This window comes from Saccopteryx bilineata, chromosome 3 (genome assembly GCF_036850765.1).
Source record: "Saccopteryx bilineata isolate mSacBil1 chromosome 3, mSacBil1_pri_phased_curated, whole genome shotgun sequence".
Taxonomy (NCBI): domain Eukaryota; kingdom Metazoa; phylum Chordata; class Mammalia; order Chiroptera; family Emballonuridae; genus Saccopteryx; species Saccopteryx bilineata.
In genome coordinates this window covers 79082077-79106531 of record NC_089492.1, presented here as the reverse complement: position 1 = coordinate 79106531, position 24455 = coordinate 79082077, and the positions used below count along the sequence as shown (strand labels likewise).

At 39.1% G+C, this 24455-nt stretch overlaps 1 protein-coding gene across 6 annotated transcripts in view; it reads right to left on the bottom strand.

Moving 5' to 3' along the window:
• Positions 1–24455, bottom strand: part of RALYL (RALY RNA binding protein like) — a 632627-nt gene that overhangs the window by 334517 nt on the left and 273655 nt on the right. For all 6 annotated transcript variants that reach the window (XM_066266414.1, XM_066266415.1, XM_066266409.1 and 3 more), the window contains one exon: positions 6202–6480. In XM_066266414.1, the coding sequence (XP_066122511.1) occupies positions 6202–6457 (256 nt within the window). In that variant the 5' untranslated portion in view covers positions 6458–6480. The remainder of the gene's footprint in view (positions 1–6201; positions 6481–24455) is intronic.

Below are 24455 nucleotides of genomic sequence, written 5' to 3'. Positions count from 1 at the left end.
CCTGTGTGCCCTGTCCAGGAATTGAACCCAGGACTTCCACACGCCAGGCCAATGCTCTACTGCTGAGCTAGCCAGTCAGGGCCCTGGTGTTTGTGTTTTTAAGGATTAAAACAAACTGGTGATACAGTCATAAGTGAGTTACAGTTACAAACACATGGCAATCACTCTGAAATGCACATGCTGAATTTTGTTTTCTGGACAACTGGAGAAAAATCCATCCTTATTATAAATTACAAGTTATTGTCAAAATAATGTAAAGCATTGTTTTCCCATACTTTATCTTGATTAAAACTATTACAAGATTTCTGAATTAAAGGAGTTTATGTTGTTATGATTACTCTAAAGCAGTGTGATTTTGTCCTGCAGAGAAAATTTGGTAACATCTGGATACATCTGGGGATGTCACTCCTGAGAGGGGGTGCTACATCATAAAATACACAGGACTGGTCCCCAAAACAATAGCCCCACATTTCAATACTGCTCAGGTTAGGAAACACTGCTCTAGGACTCCATTGCTAGACACAAGTCCCCAGGATCTGCCAACCACAGGCACCATGTTACTTCCAGATGATTATACTTCAACAACAAAAATAAATCAATGTGAAACATACAGCAAACAGCTTGTAACAGACCCACTGAAGGTTTATACTCTTCCTGCTTACAGGGTGACTGGGAGGAGTGGATGCCCAGCACCACCTTCACCTCAGTGTGGTCCGCAAGAGGGAAGGAGACCAGTGAGCACCACCTCGAGGCTAGAAGAGCAACAATGCCCGAGATCCACTTCACTCACTTCACCTGCCTGCTGGAGTCACTTCCTCCCAGGTCCCTGGTAGCTGCACACTGAAGGACGTCAGAACTTCCTACAGCCTCGTCCCTGAATGGAAGAGAACACAGCCTCCACCCTACTCCGTCCCCTCCTTGGGGAACTGATTACTGTATGTGTGAGGAACAAATCAATTTCTATTCCTTTAACCACTGAAATGTCTGGTTCTCTCCGATACTGAGGATGGCCTACATTTACTAATATACTATACAGTATTTGTCCTCAGAGAAAGATCAGGTAAGCTGGCAGTCTGCTTCAAGTACAACTGTAATAGATCAAGAGGACCATGCATTCAAGCTCACCCAGGATCACCCTGACACACACACGCTGCTTTCACCCAGGATTGTCACGGTAGAACTGTTGGTAGCACCCTTCTCACTCTCAGAAGGGTCCAGCATGGAGGATCAAGTGCACAGTCGCCCTACTGATATGCTGATATGGGAAGGATTGCTGACGAGAATAAACAGCGAAAGCGATTAGGGTCAGAATGTGTGAGTGTGAGATCCCACGCTACCATCTGTATGATGTAAGGCAAGTTACTTTCTGAGCTTCAGTCCCTGGCCAGCAGAGTGGGCATCAGTGTCCCTGTGGCTGACTTCTCAGCAGGGGGAGAATCAGAGAAGATAACCCACGCCTGAGAGAGTTTCGACAGTGATGAAATAGTGAGCAAATATCTAGCCATTAATAATAAAACCTTGAAAGGATGCCATTTTAAGGAATGTAGAGGAAGTCTTCCATGATAAAAATCTTTCTTTAAACCAATATATCATTAGCTATAACCTTTTAATAAAATATAGACATGTTAATGTTTTGATGCTTATTGAAGACTGGATTTTAATTTAAAAAAATTGGATGGATTATGCCAATTAAATAGCTACTACTGGGGTTCTGATTTTAGAAAGACTGAACACCATGCACCCCACGAGGAGACCACAATGCCCTCTCTTCAGAGCAATCCCAAGCTGGAGTTTCTCACTTTCTGGGGAACTCGCTCCTGCTCCTCCTCCTGCCCCTGCTCCTTCTCTGTCTTCATCTTACTGTGTTGGGAGGGGGTGGGGAAGAGCTCTTTAGTGAAGCCCATCCTGCCGACCATAGCCATCCAACCCTCTGTCCCCCACACAGGCACAAGTCTTTACCATAGTCAATGTGCTCAAGGTACTTAGCCTAGAGTGGGAAGGAATGAATACCAATGAGTAAATAGTAAATACAGAAATACGTCCAAGAAGCAGACACATGCTAGACAGGAAGGTAAAACATTTGAACTAGGCTGGAGGGTCCAACCTAGGTTTCATTAAGTAATAACATTTGGCCTGAGATCTAAAAGTTGGATAGTCAAGTGAAGGGAGTAAAGAAGTAGGGGAGGGAGTTGACATGGGGGAGTGGAGTTGGGTAGGAAAGGTCATTCCACACAATCAAACAGCATGTACAAAGGTCCTGGAGAGGTAACAAAGATGACTTGTTCAAAGAATGTGTAGAAGTCAAGTTAGAAGAAGACCAGCAAGGCTGAAAAGGATAGTGATGAGAAGCAACAGATGAGCAAGAAGCAAATCACACATGAAGGGTCAGCCACTTTGTATGTCTCTTCCCCTGAGAACCCTGAGAAATCACTGAAAGGTTATCAGAGAGTGACATGATTAGGGCTGTACCCTGAAAAGATCACTGGATACAAAACACTAGCTGAGGATAAAAACACACTTGAAGTCCATCACTCCCCAGGCATGCTTGATGGACTGTACACACATTAGCTTCCTTCTTCTTTGGCCTTAGACAGCAATAACTCCCTTTCTACCAATGCATGTGCATACTTTCCTCATGGTCAGAATGGCAAACAGCCACCAGATTTACTTTAAAATTAACCGTCTCTATTCATCATGCTCCTTCTTTGAAGTCCTGCAGCATGTGTAAGACATTTATAATGTAGTGACATTAATTTAAATGTCTATTTTAGGCATTCTTTTTCCCAGCTAGATTTTTTTTTTTTTTTAGAAACAACAGAGACTGTATACAGGTTTTAGAGTTTCAGGAACTAGGGCAGGCCACCCCCAATTATCCTACAGTGGCATATTGATGACTGTGAATTAAAGTTACTTCATAGGCACCCAGTACAAGAAGGCCATGGTGATCCTCCCTTGTACCCTTGAAGGCAGGCCTTAAATCTCCCCTATGGAATCCTTGGCCCAGGGTGCGGAGAGAGACACCTTATCCCCAGAGTTAAGGAACAGAGGGCCCAGAAGCCTGGACACACGAACCTCACTGCTCCTCCTGGAATTGAATACCCCAAATCTTGTCTCTGTTTAGATTCCCACCAACAAACAGCCAAATCTAGTTTTCTTTGTCCTTTCAGGTCTTCACATATTTATTGTTTCTTTGATAAATTAAAAGTTGCCTTCTTGAATCACTTCTCTGACATCATTACTGATCTTCAGTGTGCACGAATTAAATTGCTTTTTCTTCTGCTAATCTGGTCTTATGTCGATTTTATTATTAGTCCAGACATAAAACTCAGGAGGAGTTGGGGAGGGGGATTTCTCCTTACTCTTGCTCTTACAAGAGCAAGAATGGTTTTTATAGATAAGTTATTTTTTAGTGTTGCATTCCTCTACCTATTAATAACTGATTTATTAAGGTCATAAAATGTGTCTTTTGTAAGCATAATAACCGTTCAATCATCTAAAAGTAAAGATATGACAAGTGACTATTTATAGCATGTGTGTAATCAAACCAGTATAATCAAGAAAATTAACACTGATCTAGATTCCGTCTCTCCAACCTCCGCTTGATACTTTGGTACAAAAGGCATTTTATGTGTGAACTCTCATATATATAAAAAAAGTCAGTCTTAGAAATGAAAAGTTTGACCTTTCACATATGTGTTTGAGAAGAAAATATCCTCAATGACTAAATTTAGACTGAAAACATGATCCTTCTAACATTAACAAAACTTTGAATCCAAATTCAACTGCATATTAAGAAGCTACATGAGTATTTCACCCTTTCAAATTTAAATTTGATTACATAACCAAGATAAATTTTTCTAAGGTGTTTTGACATTATAGAAATGATACTTTAAATTTTTTTTTTCTTTCTTCTTTTCTGAAGCTGGAAACGGGGAGAGACAGTCAGACAGACTCCCGCATGCGCCCGACCGGGATCCACCCGGCACGCCCACCAGGGGCAACGCTCTGCCCACCAGGGGGCGATGCTCTGACCCTCCGGAGCGTCGCTCCGCCGCCACCAGAGCCACTCCAGCGCCTGGGGCAGAGGCCAAGGAGCCATCCCCAGCGCTCGGGCCATCCTTGCTCCATTGGAGCCCCGGCTGCGGGAGGGGAAGAGAGAGACAGAGAGGAAGGAGGGGGGGGCGGAGAAGCAAATGGGCGCCTCTCCTATGTGCCCCGGCCGGGAATCAAACCCGGGTCCCCCGCACGCCAGGCCGACGCTCTACCGCTGAGCCAACCGGCCAGGGCCTTAAAATTATTTTTTAATTCAGAAGAATTTCACAGCTACATTCTGACTTTTTAGGAATCCCCCCCAAATAAAGCGGGTCCAATGCACCAGTCCCCCTTTCGTGTCAAAAGCAGGGAGCCAGGGATAAATTGGGACAGCCCTCCTCCGCTGTGGTATAGAAGGCGTGTGGGAAAAGGCAAACGTGGAAAAGCAGCTAAATGAACTAAAGGCCAAGTTTCCTTTTGTGTACCATCCCCACAAGCATGCGATTCCATTTTAGATAGGTGGGCAGGCTGGGAGGAGCCTCCCCCAGGAAGTGAGTTTGAGTGCCACCCATAACAAGGCAGAGAGCAAATAAATGGCAAAGACCTGCCTGTGGGCAGAAGAAACAGCAGATCCACAGCCTGGGAGGTGGGACCAGTCTCCGGACATTTGATGCACAGCAAGTTCGAGTTCGCCAGGATGCCCAGAGGTGAGAAGGTAGAGGGAGAAGTTGGATGGAGATGAGGATGCAGGGATGTAGCAGCATGGGGCACTGCAGGTATTGCAAAGAAGGTAACTCTCATTCTGGGTAACCTAGGTGATTGTTTGGAACACTCAGTGGATAATGAGGCTTCCATTTATTGTGAAGGAGGGCACAGGGTTGATGCAGGATGGGGTTCAGGAACTCAAGAATTCTGTTCTAGGTGTTTGAAGCTGAGATGCCTGTAGTTATTCAAGAGAAGATGAGTAGTCTGTTTCAGAGACAAATCTGGTCATAAATTAGGGAAGCACTGGTGTATTATTCATTATAGTTTTTCCTCATGTAAAAAATAAATGAATTTTTATTTTTATCTGTATATTGATTACAAAATATTTTCTTCTTAATATTTTCATTTTATTTCAGATGATATTCTTCTCCTTCCATTGAAGAACATATATCATTCCTTAAACATTAGGTATAATTCTGATTATCGCCCATGATTGTACAAGATCCCTGGCTAGATAAGAAAGAGATGGTTGTATGCCTTTTCCAGTTCTGAAAATTTACCTCCTTTTTGCTATGTTTTTATCCCTTCCCCCTAAAAAGTAAAAACAGAAAATGAGGAAAATACATTAGTCTCACAAGAACAAACAGTATAAGTATGAGGATGGAAAAAGGTCTCTATAATAAGTGTGACATGTCCAGTGACCAAAATGAACCTCACAGGGTGATCTGATTACAACTCCCTCCTGGGCAGGTTGTGGTAACGAGTCACACCCCAGGCATGTAACTTCCTCAGTGAAAGGTTTTTGAGCAAGCCCTGCCCACTATGCATGTGTATCCGTAATCACACACCATCAAAATGCCAAAGGTCATCCTCTTTTTCAGACCCCTTGGAAGTATAATCATCCTCCTGGAAACATATAACCTTGGGAGCTACCCTCGCTTTCTGCCACCTCCACGTGACCTTCCTTACATCACCTCCTCCATTCCAAACGTATAAAAAACGTCCTGCCAAACTGTCCTTCTCCAGAGCATTAGAGAGGGAACTTCCCCAGAAATATCATCAGTTTGGTTCCACTACACTCTTATCAAAGTTCTCTACAGGTTGGACTTTCTTTCATCAACAAATATAGTGAGTTATTTATTTATTTATTTATTGCATAACACCGTGTCCTCTGGAAGACAGACACCATTTCAAATCAAATGAAGTTAAACATGATGCCTGGTTTTCCTTTGCTACCTCTGTTAGGATTGGTGGAGGTAACAAGTATTACAAAGCAGATGTGATCTCAACTTTAAAGAGGTAAAAAGGAAATAAGATGCTCATATCTAAAACAATATGAGAACAAATAAGAAAGTGCTGTAAATTTTAAGTACAGATGCGCTGACACTGATTAAATAACAGATTGTGTGCTGGCTCTCAAACACGAAGACCAGCTCTGGCCAGGCAGAGAGGTCCATCACTCACCCAGGGGCTGGCCCGCGATGACCCTGGAGTTCTCTCCCGCCACAGCCGCTCTCGCGTGCCGCTCACTCATGTACTGTACAAACGCATAGCCTTTGTGGACCGAGCAGCCGACTATTTTCCCATACTTTGAAAAGATGGCTTCAATGTCGACTTTCTTGACAATGGCTGTGTTTAGATTGCCGATGAAAACGCGGGAGTTGATGGACTTGGGATCGTTCTTGTTCGTGACGTTGCTGGTCTGTGTTTTGCCAGTCATGGTTGGATCACCTTGTTCTAATCCTGAAACAAACAAAAAAAAAACAATCAAAAAGTAAATAATCAAAGGGAATGGACATTACTGGCTTTTAATAGTTTTTCAATAGTGTGCCAGGTCACCTGGGATCCCTAAATCTGACTAATTTTCTTAAGAGAAAAACTTAGTAAGGTGAAAGATGAGCATTGCATTGGAGAATGCAGTCGGAAAATACTACTTATACTCACTTAGCATAGTTATAAATGAGCTCCTGATTTCTTTATCCACAATTGAACCCTGTATAATGACTAAACCATTTGTAGTTTTTATTTTTGAGTCTATTGGTTTTTTAGAAGCAAGTTTGACAAACAAGCCACCTTATTTTATCAACAAAAAGGAAAATCCAAAATGGCTAAGGCCTGATGATGGAATACACTGAATGTGAACTCCAGTTGCTGTTCAGATCATGCATTTTTCAGCTCTACATTTCCTATAATAGGTAGACATATTGTCTAGTTCATTCTTAGAACCCTCCTATTGGAAACTAACAATCTATTCCATTAAGTGCTATGGGAAAAAAAAGTGTTAAAAATAAAAAAATCAATTAGAAAACTTAACACAAGATAAACATGACTCTGAAAGTAAATAAATTAACCAGAATGAGTACTGTACATTCTCTTTAGTTGAACTGATATCATATGTTCACCCCCCTCGGTCATCCCCCCCCTCAAAAAAAAAGAAAGAAACAGGTGTTTAGCTAGTTTTCATCAATGATCAGTGAATTAGTGGACTGGGTGTCTGTGTTGAAATTTCTACTCTCAATCTCATTTTTAATTTGGCTCCTATGTTGCCTAAAGATGGCTAGTCTTTCCAAAAACTGTTTTGTGAACTTGGTATGGTGTTTAATTATGCTTAATTAAGCTCAATGGAACTTTCATTTCTAAGTACTCTAGCACTTACAGGTTTAGTTCTCAAGTAGTTAAAAATTCATTCATTATTCATTCAACAATATTTATTAAGCACCTGTGTGTATGTGTGTGTGTGTGTGTGTGTGTGTGTGTGTGTGACAGAGACAAAGAGAGACAGAGAGAGGGACAGATAGGGACAGACAGACAGGAAGGGAAAGAGATGAGAAACATCAATTCTTTGTTGCGGCACCTTAGTTGTTCATTGATTCCTTTCTCATATATACCTTGACTGAGGGGCTATAGCAGACCGAGTGACCTCTTGCTCAAGCCAGTGACCTTGGGCTCAAGGTGGTGAGCCTTGCTCAAACTAGATGAGCCCGCGCTCAAGCTGGAGACCTCGCGGTCTCAAACCTGGGTCCTCCAGGTCCCAGTATGACACTCTATCTACTGCACCATCACCTGGTCAGGCTAAGCACTTATTTTTAACTGCCTGGTATTCTCTCTTCTAAAGTGCCTGTCAACTTAAAAAAATATAGTGAGACTAAATTTCCACAAAGACACAATCTATGACATTGGTAATCACTGTTGAACACTAGCTAACTGATACATTTTATCAGTGATAAATATATTTTTATATGAAGAATCTTTTCTACAGTCTTACAGTTATAAAAATAATTAAAGTGCCTTTTACTTTATAAAATAATTGTAAATGACATTCCTAACTTGATCATTAAAGTTTAGAAGTCTTAAAGGCATGTAAAATGGCTATGCTAGGAAATTTACTATGCAGTTAAACCATCAACTTCTGAAACCAGGGGCAACCAAGTGATATAAAAATGTTTCAATTAGACTGTTTGTTATTAAATTTTAGATGATTAACATTTTACTAAATATTGGACCCTCAACATTACATATATCTCCTTATGATGAAGGTGAATTTCATAAAATTAGGAGTAAAATATCATTAAATACAAGGGCTATATTGCTGCTTTGCTTTGTCTTAGCTTAGCTACTTTTAAGTGTTTTCTTTATGAATTATTCAAGGTTGTCAAGGTTAGGGTTGAAGGAATAAAAAGTTTATAATTTGTTAAAAATTTTACAATTTGAGCTATTGCATACCTCAAGACAAATGCTCTGAGAGTCAACTGAAATAAAACAAATCAAGTTGTATATATGTATTTTAAACATATATGTATTTTAAACATTAGCTTCTTCATATAATCTAGTGTACTTTAATCACACTGAGGGGGTAAATTAAACTGAAAGATCCATTTTTGGCTCTGGAATGAATTGATGGCAGTTCCCTTTCCTATCCCTCCAGGCCAACATTGGTAACATAATCCACAGATATAAAGTATTCTCTCTGCTCTTATGTGATAATTTTGGAAATGCTGTATTTTCAAGAATAAACAATTTGTACGGTTGATGTTTTATTTCCTGAAGAGAAATAAGGTGGTTAAGATGCAAACACAAGAACTATTAGACTAGGTCAGGTCCATGGTTACAGAACCCAGTGGTCTGTCTTTGATGGGGACCCTGCATCAAATTTAATGAGGCTTCAGCAGAACTCTGAAATCTTACTGTGAATGTCACCGTGCCTGCCCTAACTCCATCCTTCAACTGTATGGATGACTCTCAAAACTTCAGACTGCCCCTGTGGAATTCTACTCCAAGAGCTTTAATCCCCTTAAAATTTGTATGTGTCTGCCCATGCACACAAAGTCAGACCTACTAATTTCCCACCAGGGTTTAGAATAATAAAAGAGTTTTGTCAGTGTTGTACACTATTATTTCCACACTCTGCAAAGCCAAGTCTCTGCTCACAAAAATTAGGAGATCAGGGAACGTACAGACACTCCAGTACTCTCAGCCTTTTGTATAGTGCATTTTCGCCAATGAAATAAAAGTTGGTTTTGCATCTCATTTGCATAATCAAACAACTTTCTTTGACTTGTCGTTTGCTTTTCTAATGTTCTTGTTTAATAAAAAAATCAAATGCTTTTTTTTATCACTTCATATTCATTTTGAAATATCTTCTAATTTTTGTGAGCAGTATATTTAGCTTCTGCTTCTCTGTTATGTGAATTGTCAATCCGTGGAAGGACGTCCACTGTCTGCCATGATGAATTAATGGGTTGAATTAATCCTCCTGACTCAAACAAGGAGAAAGATAGGCTTAATATACCTGTTAATATCTCATCAACAGGTTTTCAGATATTAAACCACAGGCAGCACAGAGGTGGACATGTGACAGAAAAGAAACAAAGGATGATCCCAGCTTTCTTCCCAGAAAACATTTCAGGTCACAGAGCTGGGGTGTGTGTGTATGTAACTGAAAGTAAGTAACCTTATTGAGTTGAAGTGTCAGAGATCAGGGTTCAGAATGTCTGTGGAGGCAGGAACTGTGGGAAAAAAGAGCTATACAGAAGAGTAAGCAGACATTATCTCAGGAGTCCCATAAATCTGTACTGATTATTCCTAAAATATGCATGTGAGAGGAACTTCATGAGATTGGTTGCTATTATTGGAAAGCTATGAGCTGATGGTTCCCGACCATCAGAGGCTGAATGAAGATCATTCCAGGTCCCATCAGCAACAGTGGAAAATGCAAGTGTGTTCTTGGGGCCGGGCCTTAGCAATGAGGATGAATGGTCCTTAAGTGAAAGGTACTCTGGGACCCCTAACAAAACTTAAAAATGAGCCTCAAGATCATCAAACTGAACCAAAATCACTTGAATATCTACCAGAGCAAAGCACAGTACTTCTTAAAAAAAAAACAACGGAATTCAAACACTCAACAACATAAATATAAAATCTTTAGTATCCAATCAAAACCTCCTATAAACCGCAAGAATCAGAACATTGACCCCAAACCATGAGAGTAATAAAGATGTAAAAATAATCAGATGGAACATGTAAAGATGAAAAACCTATGTTATCAAACATAAAAAGTACACTTGATGGATATTGTAAGTGATAAGACTCTTTAGAAGAACCAAGTGCAAACTGGACAGAAATAGAGAATTGGAGAAATAGAGAATCCATGTCCAAAATGTGTCGTAGAGATAATATACTTGGGGAAAATATTAAACAGAGCATCCGTAACCTATATGATAAGTGTCAAGACCATTGACATTCATGTATATGCTACAGTAAAGAGGCAAAACTTTAAAAATTAATGGCCCAAAATCTTCCGAATTTGATGAAACTTAATACCTCAGAGGTCCCAGACTTTCACTACATCAGAATAAACAAAGAGCTCTGGCTGGTTGGCTCAGAGATAGAGTACCCAGTGTGTGGAAGTCCAAGATTTGATTCCCACTCAGGGCACACAGAAGTAGTGACCATCTGCTTCTCCACCTCTTTCCCTTCTCTCAGTGTTTCTCCTAGGTGCTGAAGATGGCTCCATGGCCTTGCCTCAGGTGCTAAAATAGCTTGGTTTCTGAGCAATGGAGCAAGCCTCAGATGTGCAGAGCAGCACTCCATAAAGAGCTTGCCAGTTGGATACCAGTTGGGGCACTAGTGAGAGTCTGCTTCTCTGTCTCCCTGCTTCCCACATAGAAAAAAAAAGAATAAACAAAGAAAAGCACAGCCATACCCATCATAAGAGAATCACTGAAAACCAGCAATAGAGAGGGAAGTCTGGAGCTCCAGACATGGGAAAATGTTTGTGTTCTGAGAAAAAAAAAAATGAAAACAATGGTTCAGGAAATGTTACAACTACAAAACAAATGGCAAGAGAAAAGTTAATTGTTTAGTAAAGATGCAACTAACCTAGAATTTTTTTGTTTTTAAATAGAAGTATGAATGGAGGGATGATTAGGTGTCTGTGAAAGTTGCTGTATAAAAGAAGTTACACTCACTGTCACCTATGGCTGCTCCACAGACATTTCTGTAATGACGGAATCATTCCTTATCTACACCATCCAAAAAAGGAAGTCTATAACCCCATGTGACTTGGAGGATTTGAAATGTGGCTAGTGTGGATGAGGTACTGAATTCTAACTTTACTTAATTAAAATCAAGGCAACATTTCACTGGGTTTCTCTACCCAGAAAGGCTAACAGGGCTCTGGTCCTTTAAAAATATAGGATAAATGTAAATCATAAATAATTTGGCTATTTATTATGTTTTTGGTGCCCCAAATTTACAAGTCACATGACAGTATTAGATATAATCCAGGAGAATAACAAATAAAAGTTTCAAGTAGCTGCCTTCTGAGGACTAATTTACAAGTGGGGGTTTTCATTATGGAAGTATCAGATGCAATGATCTTGGTAAAATAAAAAAGAATGTGCTTGAATAAATATAGCTTTTTTTCTATGTTTTTGAGAGAGATTTATACCTTTGAATCTAAAAAGGGATATATATCATAAATTATGAAAATAAAAGCAATGCTAAAATAAGCTTTAGAGAAAACATTTTTTGGAGTACAATTAACAGGGCAGTATATTCTACCTTTCTCTTAATGAACATTGTCGTGAATTTCCGATGTCAAATTTGGCGTCACTCAGACACTCATACTAAAAAGAGAATGAGCAACAACAATAACAATAACAACAATGAGAAATACCCAGGTATTCACAAAAGTCAGTCAACAATATCAATACATACTATGTTCAAAAACTTGACAAAGTATTAGAGGAATGAAAATGAGTAAGAAAGGATATGTGGTACCCTAAGGTTATCACCTGAGGTCTACAGCTAGAACCCATGTACATGCCACAATATAAGGTACAATCCAGAAAATGCTGCAAGCTGTACAGCATAGGAATTTCTGATAAATAGATCATACCCATTTGAGAAGACCAGATGAAACTTCTTGAAGCAGATAATATTTGAATTAATCATTAAAGGATATTGTAGAAAATCAACTAGCGTGCAGTAAATTTCTCAGTGTACTCAAGGGGATAGTTGTTTTCCTAATATTTTTAACTCATCTACTTGTACTTGAATTTTTTTTTTCATTAAACAAGTTGGTATAAAAGTGCTGAGATTTATAATTAGAAAAGAAAAAAAAAACTAACCTGAAATAAATGAATGGATTTGAGTATCTCTTCTTGGACAAAATAAACCAAAGACTGTCAAAAAATGTCTGAATTTATTTTTAGGAAAATATTCTACAATTTAGAAAGATATTAATTATATCCACCAGAGAAGTGACAATTCTTTAAGAGATCTTACACATCATAAACAGTATTTCGTAAAAAAATTTTCTGGTGTCAATTTTTCATGGGAAATCACCAAGTATATTTGGTACAGAATAAAGATGAATATTGCAATTATGACAAAGATTCAGTCTTAAGCCTCAAACTGCTTCCTGAAATAAGCCAAATTTAGATTTTTAAAAGTAAGGATTTTAGGGAATATGTGCACATGAAGATAGGAAAAGATGTAATACCGACTGAAGACAATTACTACTAAAATCTTTTTCCTTGTTATTTCTTTCTAGCACTTAGAGAAAAAAGTTGTAAATTAGAAAATAAGTCACTATATAATCTACATACCAACTGCCACTACTTAGTATATGAACCCCCATTTTATTACATTGTTAAATAATCTTATTGAACATAAAAATAGTTGTGTAGTAATAAAACTGTACCATTGTTTTTTTCACCCTCTTTGTATTATTATTTTTTTTTTTTTTGTATTTTTCTGAAGCTGGAAATGGGGAGAGGCAGTCAGACAGACTCCCGCATGTGCCGGACCGGGATCCACCCAGCACACCCACCAGGGCGCGACGCTCTGCCCACCAGGGGGTGATGCTCTGCCCCTCTGGGGCGTCGCTCTGCCGCGACCAGAGCCACTCTAATGCCTGGGGCAGAGACCAAGGAGCCATCCCCAGTGCCCGGGCCATCCTTGCTCCAATGGAGCCTCACTGCCGGAGGGGAAGAGAGACAGAGAGAAAGGAGAGGGGGAAGGGTGGAGAAGCAGATGGGCGCTTCTCCTGTGTGCCCTGGCCGGGAATCAAACCCAGGACTTCTGCATGCCAGGCTGATGCTCTACCACTGAGCCAACCGGCCAGGGCTTCTTCACCCTCTGGATGAGCATTTAGCTTACAGTGTTTACAGATCACAAAACTATCTCAAATGGACATTTCAACACCAAACTTGGTAAGAATACATTCCAAGTCCCAGATTTCCTCTGTCAAACAGGATAGGGGAAACCTCTAGTTTAGGTATCAGCCCTCAGCTACTTCCCAGGAAGGTCGGACTCCCTTCCAATCCTGCCAGCAGGCACATGGTGGGTACGATGCCTCCCAGCTCTTTCCTAATGATGCCTTCAATATTTTCTGATTCACCAGGCTGAAGAGGAAAAGTGACAGAATGTGAACTTAGGAGAGGGAGGATTGGACCTGTAGTAGTGGAAGGAATGTGTTTATAAGGTTAGCGAGGCAGGCGCTAATAACAGAAATAGCATAATTCCCTTGTAATCAGAAAAAATGAATTGGTGTTTGGGGCTTCCCAAGCATATCTCCAAAATCATTACTATTTAAAAATGTGATAAAAATGATACTAGTTTCCGTTGTTAAATTCACACCTTGTTGAGTCTACAGAATCTATTTATATATGCTGGGGAGTTACACTAGTATGTGGCCAACGTATATTACAAATGTAATGGTTGATTACTAAGAAATTAAAAACAGTGCACATTAAAATTATTGTCTTTCTGCAGTCTTTCTGTCTTGGCATCACAATCCAGTTACTACAAGTACAAATAACATTCAGAACAAAAGTAGAATTTCTTACATGTCAAGTTCTTAAAAATATATTAATTTTATTCAGATCAAATTATTCTTTATACTTTTTTTAAAACTATGCACCTCAGACTCTGAGTATAGTATTGTGATAATAGCACCAAATAAGAACCTAAAAACTCAATTTCTATTTTTTTATTTAACTAGTAGTTTGTGTATAAAAAGTAAAGATATAAAATATTTTGCTTTTAATAATGATCCAGTGATAATACAGGCAATATGATAAAGTTCAAAAAAAATTCATTAATATGAGAGATTTTAGAAAGAAAAATGTTTTAAAATATTGCTCAATAAAATGTAGAGAGATTTAAAAATTAAGCAAATAATATATCATTCAATAGCTCAAGGTAGAACATAAACATTGAATAAGAAAAATTAAGTAACAGAAAAATAAAATTACTATATAAAAATAAAAATATCATTCATTTTGTAAAGCAAACAGTGCTAGCTAAAATATCTTAAGAGCAATGATTAGATTTCAGTAGAATTAGATTTGAATAGAACTAGCAACAAAAAATAAGTATTTTTCATCTGGAGATTGAGATTAAGTCTTTGGAGAACAAAAATAAATAAATATAAACATATAGGAATAGACAATGTAACAACTATAGTGACAAAAGTTAATGATTTAGTATTGGATAGTGTAAATTGAAAATTGAAAATGGTTATTGTTAAATCCACATTTAAAACTTAGTTAAAAATTTGAAATATTAATAAAATTTTATGTTAAACTTAAATCATTTCGGACAATATAAATTAGTAAAAAAAATTTTTTTTTGCCCTGGCTGGTTGGCTCAGCCTGGTATGTGGAAGTCCCAGGTTTGCTTCCTGACTAGGGCACACAGGAGAAGCACCCATCTGCTTCTCCACCCTTCCCCCACTCCTTTCTCTGTATCTCTCTCTTCTCCTCCCACAACCAAGGCTCCATTGGAGCAAAGTTGGCCCCGGGCACTGAGGATGGCTCTATGTCCTCTGCCTCAGGTGCTAGAATGGCTCCAGTTGCAATGGAGCAAAGACCCAGATGGGCAGAGATCGCTCCCTGGTGGGCATGCTGGGTGGATCCCGGTTGGGTGCATGCGGGAGCCTGTCTCTCTGCTTCGCTGCTTCTCATTTCAGAAAAATACAAAACAGATGTTTTCTTAAGCAAGAAGTAAGAGCACATGTTAAGCCATCTCCAGGGGAAAGTTTATCGAGGGGCTGCAGATCTAGTTGCTTCCTGGAAAGGGGCATGGCCTACAAAAAAACCCATCGATTCCCCTCTCGTGAGGGGTCAGACACATTCATGTGGGACTGTGACCAATTTGGAAGATGCTGACTCAGGCCAGGCATTAAGAGTAAAGTAAGGAACAAATAATTTGCTAATTCTTTCTTTGTTCATACTCTGGCCAACTCAAGCAGTTATAACAAATACCACACCCTGGGGACTTCAACAATTATTTCTCAAAGCTCTGGAGGCTGGAAGTCCATGACTGATGTGCCACCTGATAGTTCCTGGGGAGAACTTTTCTCCCTGGTTTGCAAATACCCATCTTCTCATTGTGTCCTCATAGGGTGGAGAAAGACAGAGCTGTGACCTCTCTTCCTTTCTTCTAAAGACACTAATCTCATCATGTGGGCCCTACCCTCATGACCTCAGCTAAACCTAATTACTTCCCAGAGAACCCCCCCCCACTAACATCATTGCCCTTAGACATTGTGATTTATATCTTTTTTTTATTTTAAATCAGGGATCATGTAATCATTTACTATCCAGTCACTGAATTCAATTTAAGAGATTGAAAAAAAATGACATTTTTACAAATAAGAAATAAGTAGCAACTTTAAATTAAAAACAAAAAGATTTCAAGAGACCAAAACAAAACAAAAAAATTCCATGCGATAAAATATTTGGTGGTAAAATTCAAAAGTATTCATTCACTTCATGACATTATCCTGAAGTATAAACATATTTTCTAGAATATGAACAAACTGACATAATTGTAGCAAACTTATTGAATGCGAAATTCTTAAAAGCTTTCTCCTGTGTAAAATAGAATCCTGAGTCATACAAGTCGCCTAAGAGGCTGACTGTAATGAATACTTCCAAGATAACTTTTCACTGGTCAGCATGACTTAGAAGATTATTTTGAATTATATAAAGAGGTCAAATCAACAACAAGCAGACTTTTCCCACTTGACTTGGGGAGACTGGTCAATCGGGGTGTGATTACCCACTTGTGTGAGAAGGGCCTTGGAAAATAGAACAATTAGGTCTTATGCTTCCTCTGAGCCACTGGAGATGCTGTGACTGGTGCTCTCTCTAGACTACCAGGGGTTATATACCAAGGACAGACACATCCTGGGTCACTGATTTCTGTTTGAGCCATTATGTAGCAGAGGGCCATGGGCAACCAGGCACCATGACCTTGTCTGTGACTGGTCACCTACATCCATGCAGAAACCAGGACCTATCTGAAAAGATCCCTCAGTGGGCTGGGACCAGGCTATCAGAATAAAGTAGGGAAAAAACACCGAGGGCCTCTCCATTCTTCATCACATAACACTTTTTCTAATGCCTGTTCTAAACATTGCTCAAAGGGGTTTCATTTAGGAGATTTTGGATTTTAAAATACAATCTATAAATTATTAAAACTATCTCGAAAGCAGTGCTGCAACTCTATATTTAACAAGCATGGAACACTTACCTCACCTGCCATTAATTTAAGTGCTTATTAAATATTCATTCCCTTACAGTAGTAAGAATAAAGTTCCTCCTTTTTCCTTAATTTCCTCTGGGATCTGGAATATTTCCAGAAAAGTGTTCTAAGTTACTTAGAGAAGCCAGCAATCCTTAGAGTGCCCAAGGGTTCTTCAGTGAAAGAACTATTTATATTATACAGAAGGGAATAGCCACAAACGGCTCAATCTTAGCCTGTGATATAATATTAAGAGAGAGAATGTCAGGTGAAACAATATTTTGAGAATGCCCAAGGAGTGTTCTGATCATTTTTCCTTGGAAATAATAAGATCCATCAATTGACCAACTCCAACTGAAATACTATAAAACAGAATAGAGCACAGAAAACTTTGCTTTTGTCTCCTCTCTGTGTCACACAATGATAATGGTGTGAAGGATTCATGCTAATGGAGTTTAATAAGGGGACCATGGAGATTTGGAGCACAAGCCTCACACACCACACACTTACTTCTAACTGATGCATTATGTGAGGCCAGCAATGGGAGAAACACAAAGAGGATTTTCCTTGAGTTTTCACTGGAGGGAAACTTGGTTCCGGCCTCCACGTTCCACCACTGAATAAAACATTTGTCTCCATTTTTAAACGCTCAGGTCACTTAGAGCTAAACTGCAGGAGGTAAACATTGCCGTGCCCATGGGAGAAATTCACTCACTCCTAGTTAAAGGTCCATTCCACTCTAGTCTTCTTTGTTCAAACTGTCAATCAGGACAATTCCCTCAGGAGTTAAGTTCAGACCATGAAGTAATTTCACTGAGGTCCTAAAATGCTCACCGAGATGAACAACTTTCAGTCATTATCGATGTGGCTTTGAGAAGACTGGCCCTAGAGTCAAAGGTCTTCAATCCCACAAGCAAGCCCGGAAATGTGTGGACTCTCCTAAAATATAAATAAATGCCCCACAGTTGGTCCCATGGTGAATTTCTTTCCCCACACTAGAATGTTCAGAGTTGTGTTAAGTAGCAATAAAAATGATATAGTGAAAAATGCCTATTGTACTTCTGGATCAGATAAAAATCCTGTTTACCAATTCTTCAAACTCAACTGCTATGAATGCAGACTCAGTGTTATAAATGATCACATCTACAATCCACACATTGCAAATAACAGACTCTGAACATAATTTCTCTTTAGTGGGATAAAATCCTATCTCCGTTGATACAATAGGCTATAATGATACCCAAGGCTTTCTAATGTTCCTTCCCTTTAGGCATATAAAGAAGAACTGGTATAAAAGATTAGACAATCCAGGCAATGGAGAAATTAAAAATTATGGGTGCCTCCTTCTGAGTAAAAACTATAGTATGATTATTAATGATCATCCATTTATAAACTTAGTAGAGATTAATTTTTGTTAATAGCTTACTCCAGAAATAATAGTAAGGACAGGGTTGGCTATACTTGTGAGATAACTATGCCACTTAAATGTGTAAATTCACTAGCCATTTGTAGCCTCCAAAGAGGCTTTGCTCTAAGTTTTAATATCAGCACCACTAGTAGGACTTGTTAGACTTGGGGAGGAAGCATACCTTGGTTTTCAAAAGAGCTGTCCTAGGGTTAAACACACAAGGGTCCTGTCTCAGCTTTGCTTGTTTCTAGATGAGCAACTGAGCAGTTATTTAAGCTCTTTCATGCTTGGTTTTCCATCTGTAATTTGGGAATACTAATAGCAATTACTGATCTGTGACTACTAAAGAGGCCTAAATGAGATGTAGTAAAGCACTAAACACTGTATTGGGCACACAGAAATTGTTAGCTTAATTATTCTTCAGACTATATGGATAGGTTAGAAATAAATGCCTTTGACTGTTTTGCTTTTGGAAAGATTATATTTATCTATTTGCAGGTATATTGTGTTCATCCAATACATCTCTCCTTTGCATCCTCTGTGTTTTCAGGCAATCTCTGAGAATCTGATAACTTCTCTGTGCCTGGATTCAGACACCGATTTCTAGTGTGTTAGAACAGGTCCTTCCCGAAGTGCTTTCACAGGGCCCTCTGGAGAGGAGACACAGTTTCTAATAATATTATATCTGAGTTCTTTGAAACAGTGAAGTTACCACGTTATTCTCAACAGGGTTCTTGTGAATCAACATACTGGTTAATTAACAAGTGACAGATCGCAGCCATGGCTGATATTTATCTTGTATTCATGAGTGATTGGGATTCTACAGGTATGTTGTCTCTGGTGTTATGACCTAGCCCTTGAGCCTCCCTGGTGTACATGTGAGAAGGACGCAGTGATGTTACAGGAGCCCTGGATTGGCTCCCACACTCTCAGAAATGCATCTTCTCTGAGCCCTTGATTTTGCAAGCAGAGCCTAAAATGTCATTGGGGCCGGCATGATTCCGTGGGGATAAGCTTCATCTGCCACAGACATTTCATATCCTCAGGTGACAGTGGTGGCCAGAGCTCTTTTTGAACATTTTATGTCAGAAATGTCTCCTGCCAATTTGAAATACTAGTACAGCCTGACCTGTGGTGGCGCAGTGGATAAAGTGTCGACCTGAAACAGAGATACTAGTACAAATACTGCTATAATTTCTGCTACAGATAATGAGGTAGTCTCTGGGGATGGCATTCCAGGAAGGAGAGATGCCAGAGACTGGCCAGGTCTATGCAAGCTGTTGTGCTTATTCAGAAATATGTTGTATGGGGCTCCTATTAGTTCCAAGCTGATGAGACAGATAGAAAATTAACATTCACATGGTAACTGACCAGGCACTGATAGAAATGGTTTCTAATTCACAGGTTTCTGCTCTAAACCCATGTGACAGGATGTAGCCAGAGCAGATCTGTGTCTCAGAATGTCTCAGAATGATGTGAATCCTGGATTGGCAGCCAGAGAACCCCCCTCCCCCCAGCCAGGATGCAGCCTGAGCGGGGCCCTGCCCCTGGGGACTTAAGTCAAAGGGAACTGCAGAATGGTGCTGAGTCCCCTAGTCATACAGCCTTTTCTCATGGTTACAGTCTTTATCTTTTTTCCCTCATTAAAGAGACTCTTAACTTTCACTTGGTTCATTGAAATCCACTGGGTTCAAAAGAGTTGTCACTGAAGGGTTTCAAAATGAACACTGCGTGTGACTTCTCAGAGCACGTCATTGTTGGCAATGTTTGAAACGGCAGTGCTGAGACAGATCGTGCCACTCCACAATGTGAGCCACAACACAGCTTCTCTGGGCTATAGCTTTGTTTAAGATGTTTGAATCTTGGTCAATGAGTTATGTACCACAGAGCAAGGAGAGATAAACTGTTGTTGCATTTGTATTTTATAGGTCATTTGAGGAAACAGGTAGGAACAAAGCGAACTACTTATGGCCTATATGTCTCCTTTCTGACTTCTCTTATTTGCATTATTTTTCTTGCTAGGTTAAATGTAGGGTGACGTATATTATACCTTATATGTGTGTATGAGTATGTGTTTAACTCTTCCTTCCACATGTTAGGTGAGGGCTTTGAACACATTAGGGGCTTAACTCATTTCAGTGAGTCCCTGTACTTGTTATAACCATCAAAAACTGAATGACTAGGGGGATAGACATCTAGCAATCATTTTTAGTTCTTATTGCTATAACTATTTGAATTAAATATATACATTCACATCAACAGAACCTCTCCTACTCCCCAAGCAAAGAACAACTAGTTATTATCTTTTGATATTTATGAGATATTATAAGTCAGTGAGCATTGGGAAACCCATTGCTTTCAACGATTGTATGATGAGTTTTCTTGAGAGTCCAAATTTCTGACAGAAGCAGTCAGAGATTCTAAAGGAGAAAATCTTTCTGATGTGCTAACATTTGTAACAGGCTCTGTCATATCTCATAGGCAAGAAATATGTGCTGCCTTGTTGTATCAACTGTAAAGATAGATATGTGTGTCTGTAACATATATAAATATATAATTTGAAATTATATATATAAATTATATATATATTATATATATTATATATATATACATGGTCTACTGGAAAGTTCCGTTCATTTTGGAATAAAACAAAATACAAATTTTTCTTACCATCAATAAACTTTATTAAATAATATATTGCCATTATTATTAATGATTTCTTGCCAGCGTGAGGGCAATTTGTATATTCCATTTTTGAAAAACGTTTAATCTTTTGATGTGAAAAATTGAACCAGTGCTTGTTTGATGAATTCTTCATTTTTAAATTTTTTGCCCTTCAAAAAATTTTGTAAGGACAAAAACAAGTGATAGTTGGAGGGTGCTAAGTCTGGGGAATATGGTGAATGTGACAGAATTTCCCAGCCTAGTTCTGCAATTTTTTGACGAGTCCCCAAAGCAGCATGTGGCCTGGCATTATCATGATGCAGTATGATGTTCTTCCTATTGAACATCGCCAGCCTCTTTTCTTGGACTGCTGTCTTTAAATTATCCAGTTGCTGACAATACTTCTCCGAATTGAGCTTTTCATTCAGTTTTAAAAGCTCATAATGTATTGGCCCTCGAATGTCCCACCATATACACAACATTCTCTTATTCAGAGTCAAATTTGGTTTAGAGGTGGAAGGGCTAGGTTTTCCGGGTTTACAATATGCCCTTTTCCTTACGATGTTTTCGTAGGTAATCCACTTTTCATCCCCAGTTATCATCCGGTTCAAGAAGCGCTCGATTTTGTTCTAAGCAAGCAGAGATGTGCATATGACGATTCAATCATCCAAATTCTTCTGACTTAATTCATGTGGCACCCATCTTGAATATTTCTACACCAATTCTATCTTCCGAATATGGTCCAAAATGGTTTGCTGAGCTGAATTTCGCCTTTCTGTGATCTCTGATGTTGTCAGAAAAGGATCTTGCTCCAACATGGTCTTAACAACATCGTCATCGATCAAAGATGGTCGCCCAGAATGTGGCTTATCAGAAAGGTCGAAATCACCTGTTTTGAATTTTTCGAACCATCTTCTGCATGTCCTATCAGAAACTGTACCTTCACCAATCACTTTCAATAAATTTCTACATGCTTCTGTAGCATTTCTTCCTTGTTGAAATTTGTAAAAATTACAGTGGCGTAAATGAACTTTATCAGTAGCCATGGGTACACTATTGCTTCATAATAAGACTAACGTGAATCAACTTTGTTTTAGTTAATTTGCTACATCAGTATGTATATATTAAGTGATAAAAATAGAGAGCACACATGCACCAAATAAACATGTGCTTACGTATCAAAACTTGTTGTGATAGAAACAGACAGAACTTTCCGGTAGACCTGATATATATAATTTGTCCTCTCTATGCAAAGCTAGTGATCACTGTCCTTTCTGGCATGACCAACCATTTGAATGACATGGGAGAGCCTATGTAAATTAAATAAATATGTAAATTAAATAGGTTAATGTAAATAATCTGTCAGGGATTGCTATATTTCTGGAGTGAGCAAAGTACAATTTTAAGAATCAGAGCTATGTAAGAAATACTGTTAACTACTGTTCTAATGGTGAAATTTTAAACGTCTTCACAATTTTTGTGAGCAGTACTGAATGGAAGATATGCCCGGTACAGAATTAGGGACAGGCAATCCCATATTTGGGATCGTTTTCATTATTTTAAAATGACACATAAAAATACTTCTCTCTACAAAAACATTTTAGCACCCACAATGCACAATAAAATCACATAAACAAGAAGAGCTATTTAAAAAATTGGATGGAGAGTATTTCCCTCCATTTAAAATAAAAAAGCTTGTATTTTATTGAAGTATACTTAGGAATTATAGCTCTCACTATGGAGCTATTGTTTAGTGGGTAGCTGTGTAGTTTATTCAGTAAAATAAAATTGAGTATCACTTAGGATCATAAACACAAATAGTAATGACCTCAATGTTGCAAAGATTTATACAGGTTATTGCAACTACCTAAGCAGGTTTTATAGGCTTAAGCGACTGGAAACCAAAATGATTTTTAAAAGAGTGCTGATACTTCTCACCTACTGCATGTTCAGCAAGCACTGATTGTAATGTTATCTGATTATCTCTGTTTCCATAAAACATGTTATATGCTTCTAGGGAGGCCCTCTGCCAAAACTCTGAGGCTCTGCATAGGACTTCTCTCGCATCTACAGTGACACCGGCACCACACAGTCCTTCCTGGGGAAGCTCACACCTGTAGCCCACAGTCCACATGCAACACAAATGCTACCCGGCCAGTTCTCCCGCTGGGTCACCAACAGCTATGCCTTGCTGGGCTCCAGCATGAGTCTAGTTCTGTTCCAGAGAATTCATAAGTTATCACAGAACTCAAAGTCAACATTATTCATATTGCACAGGTCAGCCCAACAACATATATGGAAGCCAACTTTGTCTGAGATGACAGTGACACGTAAAGTCTGAACTCCGACCAGTGTCTGCTCACTGCATCGCCTCATCCGCTAATGCCTTAGACTGAAGCTGAACTCACTTCAGCATTTTGATATTGGAGAATCTGACAAGGACCATAGCATCCTAAACATCCTCAGGCTGTTCTTTCTCATTCTGAGACGTTCCCTCCTTTGGAGCACTGACACTAGCATCCTCTGTGGTGATCTGTCCATCAGAAGATGGTCCTACCAGGCACTGAACCTCTCCCTCTCTATAAACTGCAGCAGATAGCATACTTTATTGTTTTCAGGAATTTCTCTTTCTCTAACCAAACACCTTTTATGATATATATGTAATCAACATGTTAGTATATATTTTTTCTCTAAAATTAATTTTGTAAACAAATGTATAAGATATTTTTATACTCTCCAAGTTATTTATTTATTTAAGAAATATAGACATTGCCTGACCTGTGTGGCGCAGTGGATAAAGTGTCGACCTGGAAATGCTGAGGTCGCCGGTTCAAAACCCTGGGCTTGCCTGGTCAAGGCACATATGGGAGTTGACGCTTCCTGCTCCTCCCCCCTTCTCTATCTCTCTCCTCTCTCTCCCTCTCCCTTTCTCTCTCCTTTCTAAAATGAATAAATAAAATAAAAATAAAATTAAAAAAAAGAAATATAGACATTATCATATTCATGGATATTTACCCCTACTTGTAAAACCCAGTTATAATTAATCCTCAAAGTCTATGAACTATGATACTTGAGTTAAAAAGGTATGTTTGAACTCCTTTAATTATTCAAATTTTTATCATTATCTGGGTATAATAGAAATAGCAGTAGCCAAAGAATCACAACAAGTTTTTCCAGGCGGTGGCGCAGTGGATGAGCATTGGACTGGGATGCAGAGGACCCAGGTTCAAAACCCAGAGGTCGCCAGCTTGAGTGTGGGCTCATCTGGTTTGAGCAAGGCTCACTAGCTTGAGCAAGGGGTCACTTGGTCTGCTGTAGCCCCCTGGTCAAGGCACATATGAGAGAGCAATCAATGAATAACTAGGGTGCCGCCACAAAGAACTGGTGCTTCTCATCTCTCTCCCTTCCTGTCTGTCTGTCCCTATCTGTCCCTCTCTCTGTCTCTGTCACACACACAAAAAAAAGAATTATAATGAGGGTAAAATGTTTATTCTTCACACTCTTGACATCCTCCAAGTAGAATGGGCTATACTTTTTATTTTATTTTATAAATTTTTTTCAATTTAAGTGAGATAGACTCCTTCATGTGCTCTGATTAGGATCCACCAGT